The sequence below is a fragment of the Apostichopus japonicus genome, chromosome 19 (assembly GCF_037975245.1).
Source record: "Apostichopus japonicus isolate 1M-3 chromosome 19, ASM3797524v1, whole genome shotgun sequence".
Lineage (NCBI taxonomy): Eukaryota > Metazoa > Echinodermata > Holothuroidea > Aspidochirotida > Stichopodidae > Apostichopus > Apostichopus japonicus.
This window is the reverse complement of record NC_092579.1, coordinates 18144720-18170493: the sequence shown is the minus strand read 5'-3', so window position 1 is coordinate 18170493 and position 25774 is coordinate 18144720. Positions and strand designations below refer to the sequence as shown.

Here is a 25774-nt window from a genome sequence, read left to right as displayed (position 1 = left end):
ATGTTTAATGGTTACGAGAATTGACGTTACGAAGTAAGTTTAGCAAGTTTTTTTTCGGAATCGTACAGAAGGAAGTATAATAATAACTTTGAAAGACGTACAGTTTTGTTGCAAACACCCTACACAGGCTTTATATTTTTGTGTCCCTGACCCGAACTTTAAATTAATGAAAAAAACAATGAAAACAGAAATGGATAGTTTAGAAGAAACTTTAGGTTTATTTCAATCGTGTATTAAATGTATTACAAAGCGTTGAAAGCAAACATCCAAAAAAACACATTTATCTGTAATCAAATATGTCATTTTCTTATCTTATCTTATTTTTATGTTTAAAATTTTTATATTTACAACCTATGCAGTTAAAAGTAAAAAAATCAAATCAAATTAAAATCAAAGACGACTGATTTAATAATTGTACACTTTGTTTAACGAACAAATGAATTCTAAAGTTGCAGCTACTTTTTTTTGATGCACAGAGTGAAAGAATGTAATATTTTTTTTGCCTTAAAATTCTTTAATTTGTAAACTTATTTCGTTACGAAAGGATGACCATAAGTAGCAAGCTATTTTGTGCTTGTAAGAGACCAAAAATCCGGGCAGGTTGGTTTCAAAACCAAAAAGCACACATTATAATTACGACTAATTCTCAGAAGTACCATCAGAAGCCAAAAGGAGAACAAAAATAATGTAACCAACAAATATGGTCTCCGTTAATCAAACTTTGATGTGTTGTTGAAGCTGAGGGATCAAAACTAGCTTGGTGGATATAGTCTAAAAAACGTCCTTGCGAATCTTTGAAATATGCACTTGTGTTAATGAATTCTTGTGCTAAGCTACTTTTAATTAAAACTAAACAAAAGCAGGAGGAAAATAAAAGAAGAATGCAATACACATGGGAATTTCTATCGAGAAAGCATTGTTAAAAGATAAGTCTACATTGTCTGCTAGAGAGGAGTTATGCATTATATTCATTCAGTGACGTCATCGAAAGGACTTCGTAGAAATAGTTAGTTGATTAAAATTGCCAGTGCTATTTTTGTCTTCTTCTTCTGGAAATATCTAGAGGCTCAATTACGTACACAATTTACCAAAGGAAATACGAACCATACCTTTAAATACAACGAAGTTATTGGATTTATCCTAGTGTAGGTTGCTGACGTTTCATATTTCCGACCGCAAATAAAGTTAAGGATGACATTTTTTATTAATAAAGAGTTGTAGAATTTATTTCTAGGCCAAACAATAAATCAAAGTTAACTGAGAATTGACTGGTGGTCAAATAGCTAGATGGAACTAGCAGATAGCAAGATAATAACACATAGAGAAGAACCGGACGAGGGTCTTCACAGACGAACAAACGTGAAATTGTCAATCATTATAATATAGTGTTAAAGCCTGTCGAAGTTTCAGCAGGTATGCCCCCAGTAACTCTTCCTTTCTTGAAAGTTTCCACTGAAGTACATCTTCAAATACTTTATAACGCCCAGAATGAATTTCTGCCCCTTGTCGGAAGTGCTAACCCATTAGTTGTCAACTACATTTGTTTTAGTATTCCAGGATTACTAAACTGACATAGTTCAACAAAAATAATTTTATATTTGTGTGTACAGGCTAACTTATCCTAACGTGATATTCTGGCTTATATTCGATTAGCTGTCATGAATCCTTGATCAGCTTATAAATTCTTAAGCCATTAACGAGATATTCTGTATACTGCTTTTCTTGGGCCCCCTCCATAATTTCCCGTCCCCCTCATTTAGCCCTAGCCCAGACCTGTATCCCCTAAACCTTCCATCTCGCTTCATGGCCGACTGTGTTTCGAAAATGCGGTTAAATATCCTAATTAACCGAACTTAAACTGACCCTTGATTAAGAATCTATCGAATGAATTGTAACTGAAAATGGCGGCCCCTTTTCGTCGCTTTCTCACATCATGGAATGCAAAACAAGTGATGCCATTCAACTCCAAATCTTGTGTATACTTTTCTTATACTGTTAGACGTATACAGGCTACATATTACCGAATGCAAACATACGGTCACATCTTCATATATGCCAAACTCTAACACACGACTGGCTCATGGACGTTTCAATTCAAAGGTGTCTCCATTATAAGAAAAAAACTTACATCTTAAATCGAGTGAAAATGTTAATCAGTAAATAGTAAGAAAATGTGTCGACCAAAAAACATGTTACTTCTATGAACTGAAGTTCGCGATAAGCCTTTGTATAGTTTTTTATTTTCTTGTATTCTGTATGCTAGTTAAACCGAGGTCTACATCTTTTAACCATCGTTTGTTCATCTCAAATTCCTCAATCGGTCTTTCATCTTCCTATTGAATATACTCATCAATATGCAGGTTACATCTCTCCGATCTTGAGAACATTTTCCCTCTTATATATCCTGGGAGACATTTAAACATGTCATTTTTCTGGCGTCAAAACCAAGTACCTGGGAATTTGGCTCTCCTTTTTTTTTCCCCTCCAAATTTCCAGGTCAGGATATGCAACACATCAATTTACGTAACTTCCTTTGAACGGCATCCGTCTTGTGTTCTTCGTCTTCATCTTCGAAATCGAAGCTGCTCCCGTGAATCGCCTGAAATCTCAGTTGCATCAGATCACTCCTCACCGAGGGGCGTCTGGCGTTTGGCGTCACCATGCCACACGCCTCACTCAGCCTACGACGAATACCCCATTTACCAGGTCCGGAGGGCCTCAAATTAGGGCTCTGACTTACGCTAATCTTTCTGTGCAAAGATGGGCTCATTTCGCTGGGTAGTTTGGCGTTTTCGAAAAGAATTTTGAAGAGTACGTCAATGTTCATGAGTCTTTTAGCCGACGTTTCGATGTAGGTACATCTCCGGGCGGTATCAAACATCCTCAGGGCCTCTTCCGAATTCACTTGTCTCTCCTCCTGCGCGAGATCACATTTATTGCCTGCTATCACCATGGGAACGACTTTACTCCCTTTGATTTGTAACTTCGTCTCAGCAATTTGATCACGTAGTCGAACAACTTCATGGAAGGAGTTACGATCCGCGAAGCTAAACACGAGGATGAAAATGTCTCCTATAAATAAATAAACAAAAGGAAATAGATAAACATTGGTTGAATGACAGACGGTCTCCGAAACTACTAACAGTTATATTAATGATACATATTTACACATGCGCCATTAAAGAAAATGAATGAATAAATACACAAGTAAATAAAAAATCGTAATAGTGTATGCCACTGTCAATGGTGAATCCAATATTCAATTAACTTTCAAACTTTTAGTAAAGGCACAGAACAATAGAACAATATTATGAATATGCATGGACCTGAATATGTGTTATCATCATTTTCATGAATATGAGTCCTAACCTGCATATTCTGCAGGCAACAAATGTGGTTAGTGCATGGTATATGCACAAAATTGCGAATCACTGTGAATTCAAATGTCACGTGGTTTCGTGGATGCTGGCCAACGAGATTTGATACCAGGCCTGACGAGAATGGGAATTGTTATACAGTCACGGGCTCTGGGTTAATTACCTTTATTTTCAAACCTTTCACACGCAATTTTAACAGAAAGGTATATTGCCTCTTGTAATTAAATATTTTTCATTTCATTATTGTTGATATATAAATATCATGGACATAATTCTTTTGTCTCCATTTTTTTGATAATCAATGTACTAATATACAGTGTATGAAGGTAAATCATTTTTTACATGTAAAGGTTAGTCTGGGCTTAGTGAAGTAACTAAGTTCACGAGATTATTGCACCCACTGATCCACCGCACAACATCACACCCCTCTTTCCCACTTGCCCTATTTACTCTCTCAGTTTACATGTTTCTTTGACCAAACAAACTGCGTCATTCATTTTCATTCCCAATCTTTCTGAAACAAACTTGAAATGATACCTTTTAGTTACGTGTTTGAACCTTGCAGTGAATCTTCACTCCGCACCACCCTCCCCGCCCACCCCCGTAAACTCGTCAAGGGTGTACATATCATTTCTCTATGCTCATGAAATACAGTATCATCGATATTTATATAAAACCTTGTAGCCATGATAGAACGAACCTCAATGAACCCAATTGAAATGGAAAACTAAAAAATTATGAAATGCAAGATTTCATTATACCAATTGATATACTTGTCAATGTACCTCGCTATATAAGGTTAGCGTGAAAGATTCAACACGGCTTATCACGAGAAGCACTGAGAATTCCATTACTCGATTAAAACCAGCAATCCTTAGCTATGATCGTCCGTCTTATGACGTATGAAATATCTTTCCAATGGTATAATATACCCCGTCTTTCGGCCCTTCACCGTTGCAAAGTATTCACACACAATTTTTGTTTTTAAAAGCAGCCTCGCCTTGAACTTTATCAACGTCACAGCGTCTCCATCGTTAAAAAACAAACAAAAATGAAATGTAAATTTCTGTCTCGTAATAACGAATTCGATCAATCTTGTTCTATAAAGAATATGAACAAATGTCCTAACTGATGGCCTCGTACCGCTCCAGGAAATAAACTAGAGGTATTTATTTCACGTTTATGGACTTTCAGTTTATCTTATAAGATTGTTCGGACATATTGGTTGAATTATTGTTATTACCCCTGCAGCCATCATTTTTCCCCTTTTAGAAAACTGCTGCATTGATATGCGGATGAACTTGCGTTAAAAGCTTTGCAGGGGTCATAGGTCAACATTTAAAAACATGAGCTGGTATAGACGAAACCAAGATTATTTAAAATGTGTCTTTGTAAAATTAAAGTGTTAATAGGTTTGCCATGCTAAATGTAACTTGAGTTTCATCAACCATTAACGTAACATACACAGTGAATAGGGAATACGAGTTGGAAAACAAAACAAAAGTATCAACAACAAAACTAAACAAGTAATTGCATAGCATGACGTCAGAACGTTATAATGGCTGATTTCAGCAGACGTAATTATGGTTACCAGAATTCGGTTACAGAACAAGTGCACTTCTTCCACACAATGTTTGTTTCTCCTGTCATACCTGACGTGACCTGTCCTTTCCGATTCCACTCTACCCTCATACTTTCCCTCCCATCTCCTCTACACCCATCTCCCGTTCCCCTCTCACCTCCCAGCAGCCCCTCTAATGTCCTGTTCACCTACCCTTGCCCATGAATCATATAAAATTGACATCGTCTTTCAGTCAGTTTCATTTAGCTTTCGAAGTTTCACATAAAAATAAAATAAAAAACAAACCCAGGACTATCACCACGTTGCAATCTACAAGACCTGGACATAAGTAAGACGGCGTTCCGTGATATTATAATGGTTGACTGTGTGCAGCATTACATTATACCTATTTCTCTCCCTTGCCCGACTTTTCCAATTATGCAGAGACTATTACATTATGTCGAAGAAAAAAAGGGTATCTAAACATCTCTAAAGGTGACCGATAATGCCGATGGGGAGAGAATTTCTTACCTACAGACGTCGATGAATCATTTTATGTAGATTGAAAATGTATTGTATCTTTGATTGTGTCTGACGTTTTAAAGGAATATATAGTCTATGACGAACAATAAAAGAGTTGTATACATTGCAACATTTAATTTATGACTGCTGACTGGTTTATAAGTTTGGGGGACCTGGCATCATTTTCAAAATGTCTTTTTCTCTCAACCTGTAAACTAAATGAGTAAATGCTTTTTGAAATAGTGCTGGTTTGTATTTGTTCTTGTTTTATGTCGATGAATGTGAATTAAAGAAAAAAAGAACTTAGCTCTTTAGTAATATCCTTTTAAGATTATAACATCGTTTGTACATTTTTATCCATACTTTCTATCCATTAAAGTTACTTTCTTAGAGTATAACTGAACTTTATTTTTTACCAAACCAAACTATATACGTCGAAATTCCCTCTTCTGAAAGTACGTATTAATATCATTTGTTTATTTACTACTGTCTATGTTTACAGAGGGCTAAGTTTGATCATTGTGTGGAAATATCTCTCCCTCCCCCACCCACCCCACCCTTGAGAAATTCGGGTAAAATAACGGTGCTTATAGATGCAAACTGCATGATTGTTATTATGAATTTCAGCTTTCAGTCAATAAGCAGTTTTGACTTTTCGAACTGTCACATATTTTAAACACCCAAAATCAGTTACCCTTCCCTTAATATCTTCATTTGTGTTTTTGTAAACAGTAAAGTTTACTCGACTTTATAATTTATTTGTAGCAAAGTATGCTAAAACATGATTATTTGCGAGGTGTTTTCAAATCAGTAATTGTCTGTTCGGTTGTGTGAGCATGTGTTTCTTTTCTGACAATGAAACAGACCGACTTTGATCCAAATATCATTAAAATAAACTAAATATACCACAGTTTGTACTGCATTTACTCATGAGAATATACAGCATAGTCCCGTTATAATAAACAGGAAAAAAGTCTAAAGCTAAATAGACTGCTTACGTCATATAGAATAATCCTCCGCTATCATTTTGTCGTTTATGTTGGCTTTTTCATTATGTGTATAGTTTCTGTTCTTTTCAGATGAATATTTTTTATAGACCGCCTATCAATCATCAACCTTCGATCAAACTCATGATTTGAATTTTGGATTTGGATGCAGCGAGTGGGTACTTTACTTGACGTAGCACTGTCAATGATCACATGTATGGTTAGGTTAAAGTCTCTGTGTCTTAGGGAACTTGGGCTTGAGATGAGAATTCAGATGTTTTGATTGCCGTGGCCCGGGTTCAATCTTGGGTGAATTTTCCTTTTTCGTTCTATATATATTAGTGTGAGACTGATCAATACAGCAAAGGTCTTTTAAGTATCCTGATCGAAATTCAATATGAATATTATATGCACGCACGCTTGTATCAAGTTAATATCTACTATCAAATGCTCATTATAAATTCATCTTAGGAACACATACAGAATAACCCATATTTTCTCATGAATTTAAGCAGACGAAACCCTAAAATTGGTGTAGAATTATACAATTTTTCAGCTTCCGTCTTTGCCCCCCCCTTTTTTTCATAGCTGCGTATTCTTACACGTTTTCAACCCCTGTTGTCTTAGACGATGTCTATAGATATATTCGCTCTTAGATTAAAAATCCAAAAATATATTTTTTCTCCCGTCTCAATTTTTCAAAAGATAGGTACTTATCGTGACAATGAAACGGCTGACTGTCCACTTGAAGACTAGTTGCAGATTGAATTACTCGGTAAAAATAAGAAGAAGAAAAAGAAGAAAACGAAAAAAACCGCAGTAATTTAAGGGTTTCACTCGCTTGGATGAAATTCAATCCAACTAATCGATACGAACTGTTTAAAGTCGAAGGTTACCCTATTCCGTGGATAAATGACGTTGCAGTTAGTTAAAAATCCCCAAAACTTTACTACTTATTGCTTTTGTTTCACTTCCATGACGTCTCTCAACGGTCAATGTTACATACAGACTTACTATTAAGAGAGAAAACATATACGTCTTCCGAACTAAAATTACCAAAAGACAAAAAAATGTAAGAAATTGACTTTTAACACACGGCTCTTGAGATTATGAGAGTGTGATTCAATTTCAGATAGCATGTCTGGTTAAACGTATGGCCCAAGATAGGGCATTAATAATTAGTAAGACGTGTCACGAAAGTAGGAATTTTGTAAGGTTAAATTGAGATATTTGTCGAGATGTTAACAAAAAGGTAATAAAATCATCAAGTTTTGAATCTGATTCGTCAAAAGTGGATTTTTTTTCTCAAAATTTTCCTGTTCTGTCAGAAATTTTAAAAGATTCCGTACAATTGACTGGTAAGAATTCGGTACCAATTAAGATAACTTAAAATTTTCATTTTTTTAAGTTTTAGTTCTTATGATTGCTTAAAGTGAAACTTCAAAAATACTTCAACAAATGGAAACTATGTCTACAAACATATTATTAATAACGTCATTATTGTGTCATAAACTCCTATACGAGTAGCAATGTTATAACATATTGAATTTACATTACAATGATCCTTTAACATTAATGACGCAAATCGAAATGTGCAAACAATTCTCAAGATTATTCCTAATTACTTCCTTACAGTTTCAAAGTTGCATGATTTTCCTAACTAAATTGGTCACGTGAGCAGTATTTTTCATCTTGAGTGATTCTTGAGTGTTTTACGAGGAATCATCTATCTTGATCTGTCTACTCACTGGTTGTTTGTAATGTTTTCCTGGAGCTAGTCTCGCTTTTTATGGACGCCGGAATAGTCTCGTCTGAGTTTTGTGTTGATTTTATGTAGTAAAAATTGCATTTCATGAGGCAGCTAAATTACAGGATAATTGGCAATAAAACTGAAAAACTACAAGTTTAAATGTCATGTGTGTGTGTGTGTCTTAGGGTGTAATTAATTGTGACATTCACAGCGCATGCGTATAACCTGTATAGTGAAAACATGTTTCCTAGTCAGCAATGAAGAGAAAGAACACATAGAGAACGAACATGAAAAGGTTTTAGTCAGTAATTGTTCAATTTAAACACAAATACCTTTAGGTCATTATTCAGTTGACCCTCATTGCTTAAATCTACGTGTGTATGTGACAGTTTCAGATGAACTGAAGGAGGCTGGGACGTTGAAACGGACAGCAACGAAAGTGAAATGACTAGAAGGGTATTATCCACTTGTTACACTGGGCCATTAAGTGGTAGTTTATCAGCTGTAGTCCATAGTAGGTAACAATACAAATCAAGTGTGTTTGGCTGGAAAATATGCCTACCTTGTCATGCATAAATCAACGTATATGACTGGTTATGCAGTGCGAAACATAATGTAAAGATGTCGCAGATGTTGGAATCTGTAGTTAACAGAATAACCCATATAAACTATATAACCCATATATCACGAGATACCAGGACAACTGGTACCCGTGCACGGCTATATAGTACTCTTAAGGTCTATATTATCTAGCCATCGTAAGTATAATGAAAAGAGAAATCTTCGTCATCGTCGTCATAGTCATCGTCATCGTCATTTAAATCTGCCCCATTATTATCGTCAACGTCATCAGCATCGTCATCGTCATTGTCCTTGTCATTGTCATCTACATCGTCATTTGCAATGTTATCGTCACCGCATCATGATCATCATCGCTACCGTCATCGTAACCGTCATCTGCATCGGTATTATTGTCATCGATATCTTCATGGTTATCCGCACAGTCATTGCATCGTCATCGTCACCGTCACCGTCATCGTCACCGTAATCGTCACCGTTGTCGTCACCGTCATCGTCGTCATCGTCACCGTCATCGTTATCGTCACCGTCATCATCATCATCATCATCATCATGGTCGTAATCGTCATCGTCATCGTCACCGTCATCGACACCGTAATCGTCATCGTTATAATCACCGTTATCGTCACCGTCATCATCATCATCATGGTCGTCGTCATCGTCATCATCACCTTCATTCTCCTTGTCACCGTCATCGTCCCCGTTATCGTCACCGTTATCGTCATCGTCATCATCATCATGGTCATCGTCACCTTCATCGTCATCGTCACCTCCATCGTCATCGTCATCGTCACCTTCATCATGGTCGTCATCGTCACCGTAATTGTCACCGTTATCGTCACCGTCATCATCATCATGGACGTCGTCTTCGTCGCCGTCATTTCCATCGTCACTAAACATTAATCGTCACCGTCACTGTTATCCTTATTACATATATAATTACTTTAAGCATCATTTTAAGACATTGCAGTCGTTGTACCATATCTTACCTGTTAAAAGAGATAATTTATGCATGGCAGGGAATGGATGATTGCCAGACGTGTCCAGGATATCCAGCTGATAGACTTGCCCTCTGATTTTGTACATTTTTCTGTGAAAGTTTTCAATCGTCGGTGTGTACTGATCATCGAACTTTCCTGTCAAAAACCGCGTGATAATCGCGGTTTTACCGACCTTCGGTGAACCGACAACGACGAGACGACAACAATTTTCTGTCGGTGCCGGTACGATATCGGAATCCGGTGTCGAGGCCTTGGATGTCGACATACCTGCTCCATCGGAGTTTGTTTCCTGCATCGAAATAGTAGATCTGTAGAATACAAACAAACAAAATAATTGCCAAAAGTTGTTCTTACTTTCAGATTTTGCTGTTCTTGTTGAGAAACAGAACAGCTCGTATTAGTCTACTGTCGTCTGCTAAAAGGCAAAGTATAACACTACAAAATGTTATGTTGATCGCCCGCCAAAAGTGTAGAGTACAAAAGTGTTACCATAGTGAGTGGGCCCTTGCCTAAATCAACCATGAAAACGGCAAAGGGGGAAATAATGCATGTCTTCCGACAAGCTGTCCTAACACTTCGGTGACGTCATTCCAAGTTATTCACGTGACCGTTCTTGAGTAGGAATGCTACTCATGTTCAATAACTACACGAGCTGATTTGAACCGTTTGGGCTAGACAAAAAAACAAACTAATTGCACGATTGAATGACCAGTCGATCTATTAGGATGGAAAGGTGATAGATTTGTGTGGGGGGGGGGGGGGCGGAAGGGCGGGACAAACGACTAAATGCTTTAATTTTAGCTGTGAAGTTACATTTATGAGTACAGTTACAAGTTGCAATCTATAGTAAAGTGCAAATCACATTCAACTTTAATGACTTGTAAAATAATTTTTTACTTTTGAGTAAAATTATGTTCAAAATTTGCAATTCCACGTCAAGCAATCCATCAATAGAGTAACCGACTGTCCTTATTAAGCACGATAATTTCACGTAGGGCGTGAATTGTCACACGACATATCAATTAAGATGAAGTCGAGGCATATTTTATGCGTATGGTGCAATGTTTTAACTAAAATGTCACGGCGTGAATTTGAGGGTAGGTTACCGATTCACTGTTGCTGACTTTGTAGGGAGACGCTTTGAAGGTTGGTCCTAATTCATTGTCTATACAAATTGTTTCCCAAGACAATTTCTAGTGAATAAAGTTAAGAACTACCCCAATCTCCATGCACTTCTCACTAACGTCTCATTAACCCCCCCCCCCCCCCCTCCTTTGCGTCGTTAGCCCATAATGCTAGTCTATATTCCCAGAAAGGAAGTCACACCGTATTGACATATCCACGCAATAGGATAGAATATCGTAAATAAAAGTCTGAAATTTGAAATAACTTTGACCTAGTGATCGGGCGATTAATCAACTAATGGAAATGTTATAAAATGACTCATTATTAGTAATAAATGGTTCCGTGCATGAAGTGCAGTTTTTCCTATATAAGTGAAGCATTGTAATTAATCTAAAATCATTTTGACTGAGATTGATTCCCTATAATGCTCTGCATATATATACTATCAGAAAATGTAAATAAGTTATTACAGGAGTGATCCAGTGAGGAGGACCAGTGGGCGGAGGGGGTGGGGGGGGGGGGGATATATGTACATATATATATATGATTATCATATTTTCCTCGGATAAAAGGAGTGTTAGCTCAGTGGTTAACGCCGGTGCCTTTTAATCATAACTTCCCGAGTTCGAGTCACTCCAAAATTAATGTATGTCGTCCAGTTAAAGAGTTTCACAATTCATAACCATGGACGTTCAATATGTATCTAAGAGACTGACTTCGGTCAGCTTACGGCTTTGATAAGCCAATGATGGCTTCTTGGCGAATTCCTGAATCTAAAATACATACATAAATACATACACACACACACATACATACATAACTATGAACTGTTCATACTGCCAGTGAGAGTGCTTTGAAGCAGGCTATGTCTGGAGAGTATACAGCGGTACTAGCATTAGAAAGTTGCCCCAACTCTCTGTCACGCTTTTTAAATGACATATAAGGCGTAGCATTAACTCACCGTCATATAGACTACACACAAAATGTATACAAAGTTCTACTACGCCTAAAATCGCGTCGAAAAAAACCCAATAAATAATAAATCAAAGAAGAGAGAGATTGTACAGCTCATTGCTTTGGGTTTCATTAATCTTCTGCCTCAGTAGATAGATAGAAAGGTTCAACGGAGAATAATCCTTAGGGGAAAATGTTCTCTTACAGAGGGGTACGATTTCATCTCTATATGCCACGAAAAAGGATTTGTTTTTGAAATAAAACCTTGCAATATAACTAACAAACCTCTCACTAATCACTTCCTGAAGGTTAAATGATTGAAGAAAAGATTTTCGAGTAACATTTTACTCTTGGTGTTGGTGACATTGAGTTGACCAAGGCACCGCGGTCATTAGTCGCAGCGAAACCCTAAAATTCACGGTTTAAACCGTGATTTCAAACCCCTTTGTCGATTTAAAGAAATCGTGTATTTTTTTCTTCACCCGAGCAGAATACTGTTTCCTAATCCAGATTGTTAAACGCACGTCTCAGAAAGACACAATGTTGTTAGCTGAATATTTCCAGGGGAGGGGGGGGGGGGGAGTGGGCGAATATTTTGACGAAGATTTAATTATAAGAGGGATTGTTATTTACGGCATTTGCTTGTTTTCGCCTCTAAACATTACTGTGCAAGTTTATAGTTAGTAAGACAACACTAAAAAGTGTTCAAACTGACTCATTATAACCAAATGAACTCGAAACAATTATACTTTCGATTTTGAAAGGGCGGTTGTCTGATGGTGGGTCATGGCTCAGTCCTCATGAAGCTCGTGGTTTGTGGGCCTGAAAGAGTTTGCGGACCGAAGGTTTATAGAAGAAATTAATCATATACATTTATTTCTTATTTTAGCTATTATATATTATTTCACAAATTTACTGCAAAATGCTATGGAAGCAAAAAACACGTTCCTTTATACTGGCGAGACTAACATGACTAATATTACAATCCCCGATTTTTCTTTCCGTCGATAAATCTTAAATGTTTGAAGTTTCTTTGTCGTAAAACGCACAAGAACAAATATAAATTTTGCTGAGAAACATTAAGAGCATCCTTATTTCCATTATATATATATATATATATATATATATATATATATATATATATATATATATATATATATATATATATTAAAAGTCATAACGCCCATTTCATCCTTCCATCAGCTATTATATTTATCGAAGAATAAACTCGGTTCACCGCGATGGTTACTCAGCTTATGCTAAGGAGCTGAAATTGTCCCTTCAGGCCGTCAGAAATACATTCCCTTATCGACGCAAATAGTATGCATCATTAACTTCTTAACTGTTGCATTTAGCAGGACTGAATATAGATAAGGTATGGTAAAGAGGTACTGCAAAAAAAAAAGAAAAAAAAAAGAAGGAGAAGCCAAAAATGATGGGAATCTCGCTTAATGGATTCAGATCCGACGTGTTGGAACTTATAGGTATGCACACTGGTGACAAGGCTATGACATTATCCTTGAAAGATCTTTTCCGGTGTGTGTAGAAGTGCAAGCGAAGAGCCATTATATATAGTGGATTTAAATTAAGATTAATTCTTATTCACTCAAAAGGGAGATGACCTAATTAAGTAACTTAGGAGACGGTCACAAACTAGCATTCAAGCACAGAGCAGTCTTAGATCTCAATGGTATATATCGTTATAGAGTTGTCGTGACTATATGTACTGAATACGCTGCACGCATATGTAATACAGTGCATACTGCAGTACTTAATGTAACCGTATAGTGATATATATATATATATATACATATAAATATATATACATATAAATATATATATACATATATATATATATATATATATATATATATATATATATATATATATATATATATATATATATATATACGCACGCATGTTATAGTGTGCCGTATGTTGCATTAGTGCGTTGTAAAGGATTAGCATATTCATTATGGATAACATCATGTTCAGAAACAATAGTCAGATTTCTATAGCTTAAATAAATACCGGTATGTTATGATATATTTTAAGATCTGGAATGCTTAGAGATCAAATTTGTTTGAGGATTGTGGTGATGCATTTTGCTCGTCCTTTAAAGAAAGAGATGTGTCCCCTTGAATTACGGCCAACCGAAAAGCCACAAGTTTTCTTATTATAAAGTTCATCAATTCGATAATTCGATAAATCGACAAATCGACAGGAAGTCCAAAACAAAGTATTTCAACTCAGAAATTCAATTGTGCTGTAGCTGAGATTTGTGTTCCCGTGGTTTATTACCAATGTCCCATTTTTACCAATCGGGGTGTATGTGGGGTGGAGGTGGGTTGGGTGGGGGAGGGTTGTTGGCGTTCATAAGTTTCACATTGTGTTTTATTTTTTCTTTCTTGTTGTTTGCTTAAGAGTCCACAATGCTGACACATATATAAATATCGCTTATCAAACATAGATAAATGAGTCCTGTCAAAATAGGTGAGAAAAACTTCTTCTAAATGTTTCGATCTGATTTCAATAATGTTGGAATAAAATCAAATAACATAAAAGCGGAATAGAAGGCCGGTATAAGCTGTTCTCACAATATAAATATAGAATTACTAACATCTGGTGTCGAAATCGATAATAGAATGGAAGTCAAAATATTGAATTACAGCTCAGATATCGCTTCTAACGATTCGTATAGTTGATACGCGGAAAACGAGGCTACAATTTACTACCAGTACTTCATCTCCTAAAGATGCAGGACGAAAAAAATAAGTCTCTTTGAGTGTATATAAACTTATACATCACGTAAAACTGTATACGGAGACTGCTGAATCTTCGTCTTCGTCTTCGTACCCTGACTACATCATTAAAGACACATACGCTGTATATGTACATTCAACAGTGATCACTTAAGATTCAAATATGGTAATTTATGGTTATTTATACAATATCAAAGGACGAAACACTGGCAGTGTCACAAGGACCTAATATATTCCTTTGGCAACGCGCCCTTGACACGTGAAATTTACCGTGGCAAGCCGGCGGCGTATATCAAAATACTCCACGATTTAATGTAAGCTTGTAATATTTCAAAGAATTTCTGAAACATCTTTTCCATTTTGAAAGAGGTCATTTTTTTTATTTTAAGATATGGGAACTTGGGAAGATGTATATATATATATATATATATATATATATGTGTGTGTGTGTATATATATATATATATATATATATATATATATATATCCCATACCCCATAGAAGTTGGCAAATTGCAAAGTTTACATCGTACTTTGAACTGAAACTTTGCCATTCACGCTAATGAGTTGTAAACTTGTGTGGGATAGCAGGAAGGACCATATGCAAACTGAAATTCCCCCCAAAATGCTAAATCCGGTGACTCCGCTGATGGTAATGCCTCTATCTTATTGTAATTATCTGAGTTTAGAAGAGATCAGAAAAGTACCTTAAACAGTTTTCATAGTTCAGCTAAAACTCATTTGAACAGACTAAAACTTTTGCATTGCTAATAAAGATGATTCCCATATGTATTTTTTTCATCATCTGAAATTAGAGAAATAATTAGAAAAGCAATTGTGATGTACAAAGCATCATTGTTTTGTAACTTGAATAATCAACCTTGAGTTCTTACATTATTACTGATATTGACAAAAAACCTGATAATTGCTATTTTATCGCCGGAAATTGCCATTTTTTGTTATTGGCAAAGAATAGTTTGTTTTGTCATTTATTATGTAATTTCAGTTCGTTCTAATTTCCGCTACGATCGAGGGTTCGTTGCCATAAGTTCTCTCATTATAAGTAAGATCTTGATAGATAGAGATATGGAGAAAAACCTTTTATTCAGCTAAATTACGAAATTTGGAGGGAAAAAGTGATAAGAAAGGTTAGTAGTGTTGACCAAAATTTAGTTAAAAATGTGTACCAGATAAAAGCCTTTGCCCGTTATCATCAAATGAAACTAATCTCCATAAAAAAACGAGAAGTCTTTTGTTAAAGAGAGATTAATATTCCCAAGCATGCGGTTCAGCAGCGACTCATATTTACACGCAAACACATGTGCGCACACACGAACACATGCGCACGCGCACGTACATACGCGCGCCATCAATTACTGATCGTTTAGATCAATTCTGCGATCCATTGGCAAGAAATCCCCAAATGTCTGTTAAAAACAGAGTTTATTAAGCATGACTTGAAAGCCGTCAGGGGTTAATTGGCATCTTCTTGATCACGTGATTTCGCCTCATCTTCCTTTCGAAATTGTTGAAGCCTGCAGTTTAGTTTATTTTTTCATAAAATGTAACTATACACATGCCTAAATTGAACACACGTTCATTTTATTTGTTATTAACACGTGACGATATTCTACAGATTAATACAATTGCGTTTCGAAATTGTTCGTGTTTTTGTTTTTACAAACGCATGCTCGTAACTATGTCGTATTAAGGTAAAAATGAAACCCTATCTGATGATACATAACAACTTTCCGGTATTTTTAACATGGCAATTGATTACAATAATTTAGGAAAAGTATTGATACAACATGCATATAGTGACGTAACCAGCCTTTTTCCATTGGATGGGAGGAGGGTGGGGGGGGGGCGGGGTACAAAGTTTTGGAGCTAAAAAGGAGAGTTTTCAAATGGCCTATAAATGTTTACGAAGATGAATTTTAGCAAAGATTGTATAATATGTCCAGACAGGTAATCCCCATATATTTTCATATGTCCCAAAATAAAGAGGGAAAGGGGGCGATCAGCAGAATTAGGAGGTTTACAGTGATCGTTATTTCCTCCAAGCCCCCTCCGCCCCCCCCCCCCCAACCCGTCTTAGTCGCACCACTTAGCATGCATAGTTTGAAAATATCTGTAAATTTAGGTAAGGAAATTACTATACAAAAATCAAGTAAATGAAGCAAGTAGCGAAATAAGAATCTTAATCAAACACCTTGTGTTTGTCTGAATTAAGTAATATCACGTGAACCTCACAACGTCATAAAGTCGGTAATATCACGTGACCCTCGCAACGTCAACGTCTAAGTTGATCTAAAGATGATTAGCTAACGCTAAGTAATTAGCTATATCGCTGTTAATACAATAATCACTGTACTAAATATACCTATTGAATTGTACAAGCATATATATTCAGACTATATATTTACCGATTATAGTAATGACTTTACTGGTCGTTGTCAGCTTTTAATCCAGTTTTTGTCAACGTCCTTGACAGCCATTGACCTGTTGCCTAACAAAGTCAGACTTTTCTAAAGTCTTCATTCCCAACCAAGTACCTTGTGTTACACCAGCCTGGGAATTTGCTTTTGCATATTAATCTAGGTAATTAACTGACATTTATTAAAAAAAAAATTAAAAAAAAGATCGTCCAGAATGGTCATGTGACATAATATAAACCAACCAGAGCAAGGGCTGACAAAATAACAGAAAGATATAAAAGGTTTATTGCAAATGAAGATAAGAACCTTGTTCCTCGGGGTAATATATAGACTTTATTAATTAGTTTGCGACTAATTTCCCATGTGACAATGAAATTCAGTCAACGTGGTGTACAACGCAGGGTATACTGTTATACAGTTTGCATTATACAATAGCCTATATCCCTAGGACACGATTACTTATTCCAAACTTTTCGAGCATGGGTTGGGGGGGGGGGGGAGGGGGATATCAGTCGTCGGCTTTTTAGATCAACTTCATGCAACTTTTATTTACCTTGCATTTTACCTAGATCGCTTGACAGATTATCTGTCGTTCTAGATATTGCAGATTTTTCTATATTTGTGGTACATTTTTTATTTAACACTAAAAATCCCATACTACCAGTGGAGTTCATTTTACGAGATTCATTTCAAAAAAGGAACCAAGAATTTCTTCTTTTTTTTGTGGGAGGGTGGGGGGGGGGTGGATGTGTGTGACATACTGGAATTAGTCATTGGTGTTAAAGCGTCGATTCATTTACTAACGTTATCATCATCTTTAAGCACTTTTTTTTATTTCAGGTCTCTCATTTGTCAGTTTTTGGCTCCAAACGTGACCTAAGATTTTGCTCAGGTATCGTTTTTCATCACGAGAATGATAGAGCAAGACAGAGAGCGAGACAGGGAAATATAATTAAAATATAAATATTCATGAGCGACTGAAAAGAGCCTAAGGTTTTCCGTATATACTGCATTATTTTTGATTAATACTTAATGCCATATATACAAGGGAATTTCATCGACCAATCAGGTAACCTGTTTCTTCTTATATTGGGTCATGTACGCCTGCACACCGTGAGCTCACACCTGAACTCACCTGAGAGGAGGAAAAAGAAACAAGTTTACATCCTAATTCAGGCCTTAGGGAGTATCTTAGGTCAAAATTAGGGGAAACGGTTATATCGTGAATCCTACAACTTATACATCGTGTATAGAAACATAGGTAAACCAATTATACTCCCTATGCGTGAATAAGCAAACTTTAAGGAGAAAAGGGGTCACGTGTGAAAGATATATACAGTTAAGCAGTTACTTTCCCTTAGTAGAAAGCAGACCCTTTTGAGTTTGGGTCAAATTTTATTCCCCGCCAATTTCTGACTACTTCTGCAAGGGTAGCTCCTCCGGGGTTAACAAAATTACGTCAAATTTAGAGCACAGTATAATTTTGAACTGGTTTGTTAAATTTTGCGATGTTATTCGAATACCAACATCAAATACATACCACAGAAAGCCAACTTAACTGCTTAGAGAATTCCTTTCCTCGATTTTACATGTGGATAAGTAACCTCCGGCAAAGAAATGAAACCAAGATGTAATTCAATAACTAATTGATGAGTTGAGTTATATTTACAAATATAAAGTAACATTTTATCGGCCGCCAAATATATGTTCTGAAAATTTCCAAAATTTGATTTTTACATGTGATTGATGCGAATTTGCAATGTGTCGAATGCATGGGCGAAGAACTTAACATTGTAACAAAAATAACGCCGCATTAATTTCTCCCTTATTTAACGTTCATTTTGTTGCAGATAATATAAAGATGGGCCTTAGTTTGATCGATTGAAATTTCATTTTTTTAAAGCTATAATTTGGTCATAGCTGTATACTAGCGAAAAAGGAGGGAAAAAAATAACATGACTATAATTTCGCACACAAATCTGGATAAACCTTGTATTATTCTCTGTTGTCGATGCTTTACGTATATGGTGATTCACATATCAATTGATTTACCGTGAGCCCTACACTTCTCAGGAAGTAAGCCGCCGGTGTGAAGTACCTGTGGCCTATATAAGATTAGGTAACTCTCCAAGCGACACTGTGATTAGTATGGGGGATTTGAGGCCTACTTTAGTCAATGGGTGTCAGCTGAGGACACTCACTGGCTTAGAGACGGTTGTTTCACAAATTGGGCGCAATTTCACTTCTGGGAAAGCGTTGTCCTCGATTTTGCCGATGTTAGCTTGTCGCCCACATACATATATACATACACACACATACACATCCCCGTGGTTTGAAGTTGAGGTAAATGATTCATATAAATGATGTGAAGTGCTCTTGACAAAGATATACGGTTGTCGAGAACGGCGTTCGAAAAGGCCGAGAGAGAGACACTTCTTATACGAGAAAACAAAAGTGAACCGTAAATAAATTTGTAACTGAGCTGTGTCCTATCTTGAGTCATTGCTATATCTGTGGTCGATTACCTTTGGCTGCAGTAATGATTCATGTCATCAGATGGAACCAAAAAATAAATAAATAGCGTCACTTCAGGTCGTCAGGGGAGACGGCAGCTAAGTCGCAGCTATACGTAATTTAATCTGGATAAATTCTACGATGTGGTAATTTAACTTCAATGAAGAGTTAATCCCTTTCGCGACGTTTCATGACTATATGGATTAGATCAGTTGGTGTACAGGGTCATTGACTCACTGTATATTTTGTAAGCTGTCGAAACTGATTTGGAAACTCCGACTTTATTTTTTTGTCCTATAAAGATGCTGATCTATCTTTGAAGTTGTCTGTGGTCGATGACATGCATACATAATCAGTAGTCCGCTCACATGACATATATATGTAAATATTTGCACACCGAAGGGTTATATATGATGATGATGATGATGCGATTAAGATGATGACAGAGCATGCTGTAGTCTGCACTTTATTTTATTGGTTTCGGCGGGAGAGACGGACGGACGGCCTCCAAATCGATTTTCACTTTCGTCAAGTAAATTACGTCTTTTAGTAGGTAATCTATTTGAGGCCAAAATCACGAAACGGCTTTTAAGGAACAAAAAAAAAAAAGCGTAAACGTAGACTAAACGACGAGACCAGCGTTTTGAATGTTAATATGTTCGTACGTATATATACACACGCATATATGAACGTATGTACAGATGGAGATATTTATGTACGTATATACGTTTGTGTGTATGTATGTGTGTTTATGTTTCTAAGAAACACCTACTTTGATTGCTTCTATAGTGATGTACTGCTATTTTCCATTCAATATACCTATTAGGTTACATCTACCTGAAGCAAAAGCCTGTAGTATATATACGGCATGTGTTTTATTGGCATTTATTTGTGGTATTGTACCGTATGTTTCCTTTAATTATTGTTCAGTCCTTGAAAGAATTTTAAATTTCACGTTACAGGCGAATAGACTCATTCACCGAGTGTTAATTACTTCGTTATAGATGTAAGCGTTTTAGGGAAATTCCTGTGGAGATTTCATTATATATGCCTAGTTAAATAAACTACCAATTTCCTGCCGGCGAGTGGCTTTGACCAACAGCTTGGAAGTCTTCCAGTTTGGATGATGTCATCAAAGCGCAGGCATTAAAAATAACCTTGAACCTAACAACGCTTGATGGGAAATTAAGTCAATAAATGTTGGTGAGTTTCATCGCAAGAATATTGTCGCAAGGGAATATTTTATCAAATGTAAACCAAATCTATTTATTGTTTTGCTCATTCAAAGAAGATTATTCACCGACGTAGTGGGAAAAATTTCACCATGAATTCCTGATCTAGCTAGTAAAATGCGCCTTACGAAGTTTTTTCTCCAGACTTGACCTTAAACTCTGTGTAATCTGCTGTATCTCGTCCCATATATCACAGAAGAAGCATTAAAGTTTGTACAAATCAACACCACGCTACAAATGAACACCATGCTACAAATCAACATCGTGCGACAAATCAACACCGTGCGACAAATCAACACCATGCTACAAATCAACACAATGCATGCCACACATCCAACACATAACCATGGCGCAGGTAATCCATGTTTTCACATTGCCCTTTATCTGGCTAATACCTTTACGTCATAAACATAGCCAGCTGCTTTTCTAACAATTTAACATTTATATACAGGAAGCTATACATCACATGTAATATCAATACAAGAGCCTCCGTGCTATAGTTTACTTCATTTTAAATGAATGATAACTTCAAGGTTAGTAAATAAGTATTGAGATGAAAGCAAGACAATTTAATCTTGATGAGACCGTATCTATCTGCGAATGATATATTTTACGTAAGTATATTTCTTTGACTGATATGTAATCATCTCAAGAAGATGAATAAAGTCAATAGCAAAACGTGTTCGTGTCTGCTCTTGTATGCAAAATGTAATTATTCACACCATATAATGTATATTGTTTAACAATCTGTATATGATTGCTTCAATCGTTATGTTAACAGGCCTCAGGCACTTTAAACTCAAAGAATTTATATAAGTTGAAGTTTCTGTAAATTACACCTGGAATTTTGTCTGAAATGTCGTCATTATGATTGACGACACACTTGAAATCCTCTCCCTGCAGTTGAGTATACACATAATACTTATGGAACGCGCTTTACTGGTAAACTATAAATATAAAATAAATCAAGGTTTTAGAAATGCATGTGCTGTATTGGGTGTTAAAAGTCATCATATTTTAGCAAAAAATTCTCAGCCAGTTTGCAGTTGTCAATTCATTAGTATTTCATGTTTGTCACAGGTGTAAAGACCAATGTTCTTACTCTTATCCCTCTCCTACCCCTCTCCTCCCACTCCCGTCCCGCTCCCCACCCAACCCTTCTTCCTTGTGGACATGCAAATATCATCTCATCTCTCTCTCTCTCTCTCTCTCTATATATATATATATATATATATATATATATATATATATATATATATAACTAGTTGGTTAGGGTATCCGCGTACAAAGCGGGAGGCCCGGGTTCGAATCCCGGTGGAGGCTGGAAGTTTTTTCACTGTTCTTGATTTTCCAACTCATTACGATTTTCAATTATATATATTCATTTTGCCTTTGCCGTTTACCTCCATTTCATTAACATAAAGTCTGTTCAAAGTATCTCTTTCGAGATCCGGCTTTAGGAATCATAAATGATTTCGAGTTGGTTAGCATCATGTTCGATCTCTAGAGTAAGGCAAAATATGTCACCAAACACAGAACTAGTATTGTTCGATATAGGTGACAAACGCCTACAGTGGAATTACGACCTTCCTTGCCGGTTTCGAACCTCTGGACATACAATCAGCGTCCATGGCCTAGTTGGTTAGGGTATCCGCGTACAAAGCGGGAGGCCCGGGTTCGAATCCCGGTGGAGGCTGGAAGTTTTTCACTGTTCTTGATTTTCCAACTCATTACGATTTTCAATTATATATATATATATATATATTTATATATATATATAGGTCCATGTGACCCATAGAACAGTTTGATACCTATATTGTTCACCAGTATACTTTGAAAACCATATACGCCGTGGTCGTAGGCGTGTGGGATGTTTTAACATAATTTCAACACTAGATGCTGATAGCTGTTTTGAAAAGTAGTCTTTCGGGTGATTCAACATAACTATGACGGTTTTATCTTACGATCATGATTAACAACCTGTCACTTGAAGACGTTTGCACTGCTTGAATGTTGAAATTAAATCTACTTTTGTAAAATAATATGAAAAAGGTCAAAATCAGATGAAATGTTTTGCGTGAGACATCATTTGTAACATCAGTATTTATGACGAGCGTTGAGTTGCTGAAAATGGCTACGCTTCAATATAAGATTACGATCATTACTAGTCTTCTTGGAGAAAAGCAAGAACATAAACTAAACGTAGAAAAAAAAAACCAAAGGGATGAAAACATTTACGACGTGCGTCTACCATGGTATCCATCCTTATAAGACTAGTTGACATGTCTAGTGCTCAAATGTAGCAATAAATTCGTTATTGCTCACAAAAATCCTATTGAAAAAAAAACTACCTTTCATTTTGTAGTTCCCGGTATTGCTTCTATCAACTATCTTGAAACAGCAACTTTGCTACAAAAGTTCGTGAATCTTAGTAACGTAAAGCAACTATAAAAGTAGTAACAGGTTGCATTATGAAATTTAACATACCTTTCGAGATTTACTGCATGCCTTTACATACGCGAATTCCTCTCTACTTGTTCTCTTTACGTTTATTATATACTCGCAATTAATATCTTTCAAACTCTGTAAATATCATCTCAGTCTTGACCACATCACCTCCCCTTCCTATTGCACGTCATCTCTACCTCATTATCCATTGCCATGGAGATATTCGTGATAGTTCCGCGGTCCACCTATATTGTATCTACATCCCCTCCAGGCAATCATCCCTGCTAATGTTCGGGTATGCACGCTTTCTCAACCTCTTCTCCTCACAACTTATCCCTTCTTTCTCTCTCCAAGCACGTTTGTGCCTTGCAATCTCTCCCTATTCAATCTCCCACGATCTTTGTCTCACCATAATATCCATTTCTTACTAATTCTTTTCATCCATGTCTGTTTTTTTTTTTGGCAACACCCACCCCTCTCACAATTCATTCTATAAATCACCCTCTATGTTTCCCATCCAAGTCTTACTTGACCTACATCTTTAACATTTCACATACATAGACTGCCTCTCTGCACATTCAATTCACGTGTCCTGACCCCGCATCCCCCTTCCCACTCTTACTTGCCACATCCCGTCTCCCAATGACTTCTCCTCATGTCAACTTTCCACATCTCCGCTCCACAATTTGGCGGACCTTTAGAGGCTTTATAGCTTTCACTTTTTTATTCAAATCAGCCGAGATTTTAGCCATGAAAAATTATATAAAAATTTTCAAATATATTGCAAAATATGATTAGCCTAATATTGAAACAAGGGGGTTAGAAATTATTCAATAACTCACTTAAAGTATAGAACCTAATTCTAGGGTAACCTAGTCAAATCCGTGGCACTATGGCAGTAGCCAGTGCTACAAAACAAACAATACAATAGTGTCACGGTGTGCTACCAGTTTGAAGTTGTACTTAGTTTACAGCCCTCAGCGGGGTTGCCAGTTTTTTCTGTAACACAACACGTCAAATTTAGAGAATTTACCAGCCAAGTCGAGTGAATAAAGGCCATAAACATTTTTGTTCCATTTCTGCCCCTATACATAGGTAGATTACAATTTGGAGGTGTTGCATTCCTTTTCAATAGTGTGACTCTATGAAGGCTACCGGCGTAGACAGCTTTTCAGAAGTGTATACCGCACTTAATTAATTAATAAGTAATTTCCACACTTCTCAAACTTTGTGTGAGATCTCTCTACGTTGGTCTCCAAATTCTCCCCGCTCATGGTCCCCCTTTCTCTCTCTCTTTCTCTCCTTCCATCTCCCCCTCCCCACCCCTTTTCTCTCTCTCTCCTTCCGTCCCCCTTCCCACCCCATACCTCTCTTTCTCTCTATCTTTTTTCTCTTTGTTCGGGAGGGGCGACATTCCCCACCGCCCCCTGGCTACACGCTTCTTGTAATCTCCCAATCTCTCCACAACTTTTGCCTCTCATCTTCTGCTACGCGATTCATCTATACACTGGCTCGCCATCTCCACACATCCTCTCCTTAATTGTTAGTCGGTACCTCGATTTCATGAGAGGCGACTTGTCTAAATTGACCGCGACCTAAATTTTGTATGCTCAAACCTAATTATTATCAACTGACTCTGTTTTTCCCCCGTTGTTGTTTTTCGATTTTTGCAGTGGTCAAGATTTCATCGTAAGTTGTTTTTCAAAGAACTTTAAGGAATATGTTAGACAAAATTACCTTAATTGGTGTCACGACGAACAATAAATACCATATCACGTGACCTCTTGATAAGATTCCCAATTGCATTAATTACACGTCATGAACTAATATAGTGAATTGCGATTTGTTTTTTAAGGAAGTGAACGGAAGAAGTACACAAATTTGAAGTCGATCAAAATCAAGTTAAAAGCTGGAATTGTCACATTCGGTGTAAAATATTAAACAATTCCATGCTCAAATTTGGGACACTTTGTGGTTATTTGTTGTTTTATGTTGTTGAGTATTGCTTAACTACGCAAGGTATTAATACCCAAACGAGAGAGAGAAAGATTGTGTATGGCAATTTGTGACATTTCAAATGATTTTAGAGAAAATTGTCACACCATGGAAATGTCATTAAAGTCAAGTCATGTCATTATGGAAATCGGTATTTGACATGGCATCATCTACAAAACAAAGTAATTAGGAACTGAGCATGCTCCTATTCAGAATGACAAAAATGTGTGTGTGGGTGTGTGCGTGTATATGTGTGTGTATGTAATTGCTCGTTGCTATGGTTCTTTTGACGTCATAAGTCTACATTACCTGTATATATATATATATATATATATATATATATTCAATATACATATATTCAAAATTGAAACGGAGAAACTGTCCCCTAAAGTTAGACATGCCACTATCCATATAGTGTATTTTGAAATTTCTGTTTTGTGATTATATATGTTTGCGAGTAATTAGTTGATATTATCCTCGTTATAGTTATTATCGATATCCCTACAACTTGAACTACATTTGTTCGTTGCT

General features: G+C 36.5%; 1 protein-coding gene across 1 annotated transcript in view; it reads right to left on the bottom strand.

The window, feature by feature from the left end:
* Window positions 1–198: 198 nt before the first annotated feature.
* LOC139960233 (GTP-binding protein Rhes-like) overlaps window positions 199–25774 on the bottom strand; it is a 46360-nt gene continuing 20784 nt past the window's right edge. Inside the window, exons 2-3 of the mRNA XM_071958424.1 lie at window positions 9765–10084; window positions 199–3072 (exon numbers count right to left, since the gene is read on the bottom strand). Of these exons, the coding sequence (XP_071814525.1) occupies window positions 2498–3072; window positions 9765–10071 (882 nt within the window). The 5' untranslated portion in view covers window positions 10072–10084 and the 3' untranslated portion in view covers window positions 199–2497. The remainder of the gene's footprint in view (window positions 3073–9764; window positions 10085–25774) is intronic.